This window comes from Rhagoletis zephyria, unplaced genomic scaffold, assembly GCF_001687245.7.
Source record: "Rhagoletis zephyria isolate East Lansing unplaced genomic scaffold, Rhagoletis_zephyria_1.1 Rzeph_scaffold_00070, whole genome shotgun sequence".
Classification (NCBI taxonomy): domain Eukaryota; kingdom Metazoa; phylum Arthropoda; class Insecta; order Diptera; family Tephritidae; genus Rhagoletis; species Rhagoletis zephyria.
The window spans coordinates 393,156-402,868 of record NW_016157154.1 but is presented as its reverse complement, the minus strand read 5'-3'; the positions used below and the strand labels follow the sequence as shown (position 1 = coordinate 402,868).

The 9,713-nt window shown below is 37.1% G+C and overlaps 1 protein-coding gene across 1 annotated transcript in view; it reads left to right on the top strand.

Moving 5' to 3' along the window:
• Positions 1–9,713, top strand: part of Ca-alpha1D (Ca[2+]-channel protein alpha[[1]] subunit D) — a 435,534-nt gene that overhangs the window by 95,567 nt on the left and 330,254 nt on the right. The window contains exons 9-11 of the mRNA XM_017627184.1: positions 3,242–3,567; positions 3,705–3,763; positions 4,122–4,248. Of these exons, the coding sequence (XP_017482673.1) occupies positions 3,242–3,567; positions 3,705–3,763; positions 4,122–4,248 (512 nt within the window). The remainder of the gene's footprint in view (positions 1–3,241; positions 3,568–3,704; positions 3,764–4,121; positions 4,249–9,713) is intronic.

The window sequence follows — 9,713 nt, the reverse complement described above, 5'->3', positions numbered from 1 at the left end:
TCCAAAAGTTTAACCCGTCAACTCGAACCAGAATGGGCCTTTTTGACCCACTGTTGGAAAAAATGGCTTATAGATGGTTAGCATTTCCACTAAAATATGAAGCGCCAAATTTTTCTAACGAGAACCGAATGTAATGAAAAACAAGTAAGAGCAGCGCTGTCTTCGGCTATGCCGAAGGCTTCATACCTTTCATGAACATCTGCAAATTTTACTTTGACAGATTACTGCTTTTGAATACATCTGCATACATCGATAGAGGAGTTACATACCTATATAAAAAATCGCATCTGAACAATCAGAGGTATTGAAGATATACCTTATATTAGCACCAATCTAAGTGATTTTCACTGCTATGTGATCGGTATGTAAACCGGTAACACAATTTATTGGGAAAAAAGTAGACAAACCTTGTTTTCAATATGTAATCCGCAAAAAATCGTAGGAACTCCGTAATTTAATATAACGGTTGATAAGATTATTGCAAAAATTTATTGAGAGCGACATAAATTACCCCAACAACTAAACTTTTAACATTTTTTTATTTCTTTAAATTTCAATAGCATAAACGGATCTGTAGAGAACATAGAGATCCGTGTGATTATGTATGTATATACCTCAGACCTTCTTCTGTTCGCCCATCAATCAGCGCCAGACACTCAACATTTTAATTCAAGTAGGAAGTAACAATATTTAAATTTAAAACTAATTCAATAAAGAAATAAATAGAATTATAATAACAGAATAATTGGCATCGCGAATGCCTAACGCTGACGAGTTGAAATTATAAGATTAGTAGCCTCATGGCTCTTTGAAATCTACCTTATGAGCAATAGCGCCGGCGTTTCCAAACGCGCCGGCGTCGCCGCCGCCGCCAAATATTTTTGAAGTTGACCACGCCGCCGCCGCAAAGCCTGTCGGCGTAAACCTCTAATGTGTACGTACATATATGTCGTGTAAAGAAATGCCTAATAGCCCAGTTATGCAGTCTTAGCGTTGCATGAGAGTTGTCACATAAGAATCTGTTAAATGGGCTTTGCACTTATCATGTAGAATTCTGTTTGGCTTTGATTTTTATGCAAAATGGTATAGCAGTGCATACTGGGCTATAACGCTTTGCTTCCACTTATGTACGCCCACTTATATTTTTCAGTCTTACAATAACCCACAAATTAAGACTCTTAAAAATAAAAGTCCCTGCCGAAGTGTCTTTGCCTAACGGAAATTTTAGCAGTTGATAAATAACCCACAACGGAAAACACAAAAAGATCGCACGGAGTGATATGCCACGGTGAGAAACATTCTTTGCTTGAGAGATGAGTGTTTGTATCAGTGGTAAACACCATACAAGACACTTGGTGACGGTTATTTTCGATCTCTGGTAATAGCTCATATTCAGACAGGTAGTAGGTACACACACACTAGCTTTGTTTCTTTACTTTTCTAGCAGATAATTATCAGGAAGAAGAAGAATGGGAAAAATTACAGAATTACGCTCACAGCGAGTGAAATATATAAATATGTAGTTAAGAAACGCAAACTAGCAGAAACTAGCAAGTGAACATCTGACCAATGCATTTGAAAACTGAAAAAATTTGGTGCAATTTCTTTATCGCCTTTTATGTTTCGAAATTATTCACAAATTCTTACGTTTTGCAACACCTTATCAATATTCAAAATAACTCGCTCATTTTTATAAAAAAAATACCAACCAGCGTTGCCGCGAGCTTGAAAAAAGTATCAAAAGCAAATACAGCTGTTAATTTTTAATCTTTAATTTGAAAAACAAATAATAAATAAAATTTCATTATTAAATCCATAGTTATAAAACAAAATGTATATTATTTGCATAACGAAAAACAAACTTATAGAACCCCTAAACCACACAATTCGTAACCCGAGACTTGCTCGAGTAAATATGTGTAAGAAATATAAATGTGCGTTGTATATTTTGCTAGCTACAGCTTTAAAATGCAAAAAAAGATTATTAAACAATTTTTAATTTTTTTCTACGCTCGTATCCATATTTTACAGCACGATCTGGTCACCAAAATATCAAAGCTAGACTAAAAATTGCGTAGTTGTCGCCAGACGCAACACAAATTATTGTACAATAACACAAGCATGAGCAAAATATCAAAATGATTTTGATTTTAGCGCAATAACTGTGCAATTCGGTACAAACAACCACACAAACGACCGAAGCAAGCCCGATATTGCGCAATGTTTTTGTGTGGTTTAGGGGCCCTATTCCCCTTATAAAATTTACCAAATTAAACTTATAAACAAATATAAAATCTTAAGACTTTAAATAACAAGGAACAAATTATTTGCCTTTAAACTAGTATTATTATTCATAGTTTTCAAAAATTAATTTCTGCCAGCCAAGGTATCAAAATGGGGCATTTGTGAACAAAAAGCAGAGACCCAAAATAATAATTATCTTAATATTTGAGATCAAAAACGTCGCCTTGTTTTAAGCGAAATTTTTTTTCGGCTTTGTGTAATAATTACACAGGTCCACAAAAAAAGCGATGAAAGGTTCCTTTGACCAAACCTAGTCTGTTATATGTTTTTGGGGTCGCTGAACACGAATCTGAAGTCCGTTTTGCTCCATCACGTCTGGATTTTTTCTAACCTCAAAAAACTTTTCCTTTTGGTTGTTGTTGTTTCCGACAGGGTGGGTGTATGATGTATTTTGAAACGAATTTCCGTCATCCGTATCGATGAAGATGGCACAACGCCGAAACCGGTTTGTCTCCAAACCAAATTTGAAAAGGGATGACGGAAATTCGTTCCAAAATACTCAAAAAACTTCTTGGATTTTACGTGACGTGCTACTTGAGACTCCGCAGGACCTGGGTTCGATACTTGGCCCGAGCAACATTTAAAATAGAAAACGTTTCTTCTAACAGAGGTCGCCCTCGAGAAACAATGGCGAACCTTCGAGTGGATTTCAAATACCACAAATTAGAGGTGAAGCTCGGCCAAACACTTGGCAAGAAGTGTAAGCGCCAAAATATTATTATTAATAAGAGCCAGTCGCAGCTAACAGAAATTTTATACTTCGGTAATTACTAAAAAACTAATATAAATAATACTAATTTGAAATTTTAACTGGCTTGCCGAACGAAATTTTGTTAGTAAAAAACTTTTTAATGAACTTTTCTAAATATTTTTGTGTGGAAATTTTTGAAATATAACATATAATTGGTAATCGAAATATCTTAACCGTGTCTTCTAGATTCTTACTGGAGAAGACTGGAATGTTGTAATGTATGATGGAATACTTGCCTATGGAGGAATAAAGACAATTGGAGCATTGGCCTGCATATATTTCATTATTTTATTCATTTGTGGCAACTATATACTTTTAAACGTTTTCTTGGCCATCGCCGTTGATAATCTTGCTGACGCAGATTCTTTAACAACAATAGAAAAAGAAGAAGAGATAGATGATGGAAAAAATAACAAGTCACATAGTCCGACTCCAACTATTGATGGTGCGGACGACGAGAATATGGATATTGAGGTTGATTTGGGAGGACATTGTATAGATATGGATAAGTTGTAAGTACGATTTTTTCTTGGCCTAAGGGCATTTCCTTTAAAACGAACTATTACAATGTATTGCATATTGCCGTTTATTTAAAATTTGGAACATCATTCTCCTTTTTAACATGTTTATTTACCGCAAAACTAAACAGAGATGACGAGACCTTTTCCGAAGAGGAAGATAACGAGATCTGCGATGAAGAACAAGATGGTAAGTGTTCGTAACGTTTATTTTATATTAATAAAATTAGATTACAACTAAGACCTAAGCTAATTATTAATTAAAAACATTTTTTATTTAAGTATGTAGGTAGATTACAGGGCAAATAAAAGATGGAATTATGGGAATATTTATGAAATGCCTGATAATCGAAATAACTTCATTATAACATTATAACATATGTATATCACATTCCTACATTAGCACATGTGTATTAATATATAACCACTTATGTTACATACAATACATACATACATATCTGAAAAGAAAGCTTTCCCAACTAACTTTCTTCAAATTAAAAGCTTTAAACCCTACCCATTCTCATACAATCCTCATTAACAATGTTTAGAATCCCGATCCGAAGTAACACCGCGAGCAACTGCACGACCCCGGCGACTTTCTGAAATCAGCATTAAGAAGACTAAAAAACCAATGCCACGTGGAAGTTCGTTTTTTATATTAAGTAACACGAACAGGTAACTTAAAAGATAAAATAAACTCTCTTGCCTTTGCATGCATTTTTACGAACTTATAATCGTACTAGCACGCACACAAACATGCAAATACTTAAAACCACTTTACTGCATATAACGAGTTACCCAAAGCGTAATATTTATTTTATCACTCAAAGAAGCATTTCGCTTGTTTGACACATTCATATAGCAAAATAGTCCTGACAGGTCAAATCTGGCAACTATCTTTCAACTCACCACAGACCAAGGCACATTGAACAGGTATTATTAGTACAGAAGCTGATTTGATTTTTTTCAAATTATTTGGTCTCGAAAATGTCAAATATTTTTACGTTCTTCTCACAAAAACTTTCAATTGTTAAAATCTATTTGTATATGAAACCTTTTTCCATACAAAATAAGCGATTGAATAGCAGCTTTTGGAACGTTAACTCAACTCTGCAGCACAACCGCTGATTTCTGGACCTTGCAAAGGATGGATCAATGCCTCGAGAAGCAAACAAACTTACTAAGAAAGAAAGTTGCAACAATTTTTATTTTTTCGAATTAAAATTTTTTATTTATCATTTCTTTATTTCACATGGCACGCTTTGATTTAGAAGAAAATAACCAGAACAGTTTTTGACACTTTCGATAACAGAAGCCACAACGAAATACACGCAAATGTTGTTTTTGCTCTAATGCTACTACCTGTTTGATGTGCCTTGCCACATATCTTCTTTCTTCTTCTTTTTCCGCCACTGATGTGAAGAGTTAGACGTCTTTTTAATTTGACCTTATTTGGAAAGTTGACCCCTACCCAACTTCTTTTTCCGCCACTGATGTGAACGAAGGGAATAGAGATTGAAAAATCAATACAAATCAGCACATATTTCGGGAAAATAAGGACATTTGCGTACTGAATTGGGAGTAGAACATTTTCAGTACAGCAAGTGAAAATTCAGTACTGTCCTTACCAAATCGGTACGTCTGGCAACCGTACCTTAAGGTCGTCCTCTTGGTTTAAATACTGGCATTGTTTTTATTCCGCATAAAATATTTTGTGTAAATGACGGTCCACGAGCATAATCATTTTCTTCCATTTCAGAAGATGACTCAATGATATTGGAGCGTTTTCTTTGTGGATTATGAACGTTGAACTGGCTATTGGAATTTCTTCGTCACTTGAAGCACTATCTTCTATAAATTGTGAAGTACCTGGAGTCGAATAATTCATTCCTTGAGGTGAATCCGATTGTTGGAATAGAGAGTGACTCGTATTTGGACCACTTTTTGGAGTGTCTTTATTATTATCATGTGTATCAAGCCTGCAATCGCTTTCTCCTTCCACATCAACAAGATTCTTGCCTGCATTATTTTTCACTAGTTCATTGAATTTACTTATTCCCAGTACTAAAACATCTTCATTGTCCTCCCAAGCTGTTTGCATATCTACTATGCTCTTCATACGTAGCAAATAGCGATCGCATTAGTTTGAGGGCAGCATATTTCTATACTTCTAAAGCTGCGTCAGTAGTTTTTTTTTGAGAGATGCGAGATTCTGTAATACAAACTGGTTGTTCGGCGTAATTTACGGGTTGTAGAAATACTCGCTGGTGGCCGCTGTGGTGTAGTGTTAAGCAGTGGGCGCTTCCACTCCGCAGCGCCTGAGTTCAAGCCCTGGAGCAACATCGCAAAAAAATGTAGAAGAAAGTTTTTTTCTTAACGGNTGACTTTTTTTTTTATTTAACACATACCAAATAATAATAATTAAGTCACAAATCTTATTACAAAATTTTATATTTAAGTTTTTCAGTTCAACAAAAATTGCACTTAAAAATAGGTAAATAGTAATTATTGCACTTGCTAAAACATGTGTTAAATTCGAAAGCTCACAGATATGCGAATATTTGGAACAAAACAAAAACGAAAACAGAAAAGACCCCGTTAGGAAATAAATTTTCAATAAAACAAACAAAATTTGGAGAATTCTGAATTTAAAAATTTCGCTAAAGCGCCGCTAGATTGACCATTTCTCCCACTGTGCGGCGGTCGCCCCTCAGCAGGCAATGGTAAACCTCCGAGTGTATTTCTGCCATGAAAAACAGCTTCTCATAAAAATACAATCGCCGTTCGGAGTCGGCGTAAAACTGTAAGTTCCCCCCCTTTGTGTGACAACATCAAGGCGCACACCACAAATCATAGAAGAAGCTCGGCCAAACACTAACATATGCGTAAGCGCCAATCTATTATTATTATTATTATTATTATTATTATTATTAGAAATACTTTGTGTGTCTTGAAATAGTACCTTCTTCCATCGTTCACAACATCGTTCAAAGATATCCACGATCAACTCCTGGCGAACAGAAAATATGTATGTGACGACAAGGAAGTTCCATTGAGGCTCTCCAGGTACGACATTTGTCAATTCTGGCAACTATGTTGAATGCTCTTTTCTGTATTCCGAAAGATTAATTGAAAGGCCTGCTGTCTTCTGTCTGAGCAGATGTCAACCTCCCTTACCGCCATTGCGCCTAACAGAAGGCAATCGACTGCTTCCTTAATAGCAGCAACCTCCGCCTGTAACAAACTGGAAACTCAAATTTAAGGTTGGTGGAAAGCTCCTTGGGGAAAAAACGCCTCCATCGACCCTCTCTTCGAGCTTTGACCCATCCGTGTAAAAGTTTACCGGTGCCTCGCTCCAACCACAGCCCTCCATCCACTCGTACCTAGATGGGATACGCGTTGAGAAAGAGCTAGCTGGTGCCAGGCAAGGCACGCAGTGATCCATGTTACCCGGAAAGATATCGAGGCCCCCGAGAATACTACAGTGTCCGTGCCCCGAGTCTGCCAAGTAGTCAGTGCCCCTTAGTCTAACCGCCGCCCTTGCTCCGGCCGCTTTACCCGCCATATCTACAGGCGATATGTTAAGCATAACGTTAAGGGCCAGAGTGGGAGCGGTCCTAAGCTCCCCAGTGATCCCAATTAGGGCTGCTCATTGCACTCGCTCCAGCCTGCTAACTACCGTAGCCTTCTCCAGTGGGAGAAAGGCCCCATCTCTTACCTATTGCCCCTCTGCAGCTATATAAAGCCACAGATGTCTTTCCCGCTCTCTCCTCGATATTAGGCTTCCACGACAACTTTCTGTCAAGAATCAAGCCCAAGTACTTGACCCTGTCAGAAAGCGACAGGCGAAAGCCTCCGACAGAGAGAGGAGGGGCGTGGGGCACGTTATACCTCCTATTGAACAAAATGTACTCCGTTTTGCGGGGACTTACAACAAGTCCGCAGTTCGCAGATCATTTGATCACCAGGTTCAAGTAACCCTGGGTTAAGTCGTAGAGGGTTTCGATAAATTTTGCCTTTATTAAAAGTGCCACATCAGCCAAACGTATCAGTAAAAAAAACTTTGACATGGTGGAACAGTAGCCTTCTCCAGTGTGTTCCACAAGACGGGGACGCCATAAGACATAATGGGATTGACTATGGTCTCATAGAACCAGGAAATAACTTGGGAGAAGGCCCAATCTCTTACCTATTGCCCCTCTGCAGCTATAGAAAGCCACAGATGTCTTCGTCGCTCTCTCTTTGATATTAGGCCCCACGACAACTTTTTGTCAAGAATCTAGCTCAAGTACTTGAATCTGCCAGAAAGCGACAGGCGAAAGCCCCCGACAGAGAGAGGAGTGGTATGAGGCCCCTTATACCTCCTATTGAACAAAACGAGCTCCGTTTTACTAGGACTTACAACAAGTGCGCAGTTCGCAGAACATCTGGTCACCAGGTTCATGTAATCTTGAGTTAAGTCGTAGAGGGTATCCTGAAATTTCCCCCTCACTAAAAGTGCCACATAATCTAAACGTAGCAGTAAAAAACACTTTAACATGGTGGAACAGTTCAGTTTATAGCAAGTATTTTTGATTTAAATATTTGAAAATATTTTTATTTTTAAAATAATAAAATAAAAAAATTAAGAAACCTAAATTAACAAAAGAAAAACATTATGAAAACCTTTTTCACAAGCCCAAGGCCGATAATTTAATAAAACTCAAATTTTCGTTCTAATATTAATTTTAATTGTTCGACTTCAAATTGACCTCAGAAACTCCTGATTGTGCCCGGTCGAAAAAAATAAAACAAAAACATTAAATTAAAGAAGAAAAAATATAAATATATATATTAAATATAAAGAAAAAAACTTCCACCGCCCGTGGATTCGAACCTCAGATCTCTCGACCGGCACGCCAGTGCTTTGCTCACTCAGCCATTGCGACTGTTGGAGTAGAGCTAGCAAACTGATATTCATACTTATTCACCTCCATTAGGAACATGCTGAAAAAAGCTCTCTCACTCACCACTCGTGGTAAAGAGCTATTTTGACTGAAATCACTTGTATATCAATTAGCTCGCGTCAGTGGCGTAGGCAGGATTTCGCGAAAGGGGCAGAAAAACTTCAGCGATAGCTTAAAGGTGGGGTTGAGGGTCCTCAATGGCTAGAGGCGTCGCACAGTGGTCCAATCTGCTCTATTAGGGGAATTTAATTATTATACTAAGAACTAAGATAGATATCGGGATGCAATTTTGCACAAATTATGTCGGTATGACTAACAACTTCTGCTCATAAAATGGGCAAGATCGAATGGCGACCACGCCTACCAACCATATAATTAAAAAATCGTAAAATTTTTCGTCAATTTCTGGTACATTTTTTAAGCACTTGCGCTCGGTTATAAATACCTGCATACCTAAAACTTTTTTAACTATTTGGGATGAATTAAAAATATAAAGTTCGTTATGTATATACTGTATTGACGCCGAATACGAATCAGCCCCTAATATATGTATAAAATAAAGAAATTGCTAAAAGGTCAGATCAAGCTTGACAACTTTTAGGGCCGTTTCCTCATCTAACCTTTAGATTACCGGCCACTTTATCGTCTCGATATACGAGTTTTCGTTTTCTCATCAGCGCATTAATTTCTCGAATTGATAAATTGCTGTTCACCCGATGCAACCTCTAAAAATGTGTACCCAACTTTAAATGTTGGTTCGGTTTTGTTTCATGAGTCAGATATATTAGATATTCCAACCAAGGTTGCTCTTGCTCTATATTTGCTTATGTTGCATTGTGAACCTTTGAAATTATATGACGAATGGTAGTGAAGTTTCACTCTACGGAATAACAAATTTATTTTTACCGGTAAGATAAGAAAACTAAAACACTTTAAAGTGAGGAACAATTTATCTGCACTGTTAGTAAAGGCAATTTTACTGCTTACATTAGAAAATGGCCCTCAGTAAGTAAACGATACTGATGCTTTGATACATTTGTGTCGAATACACCGGCACACAAAAAAAAATTACTGTGATGTGCATTTGACCGGACCTCTACCTATTGTTATGTATTTCGATCCGCACAATTCGAATTTAAAGTCCGTTTGGCCTATATACCTCCTAGATTTCGATAAAACTTCAAAAAAAAAAAA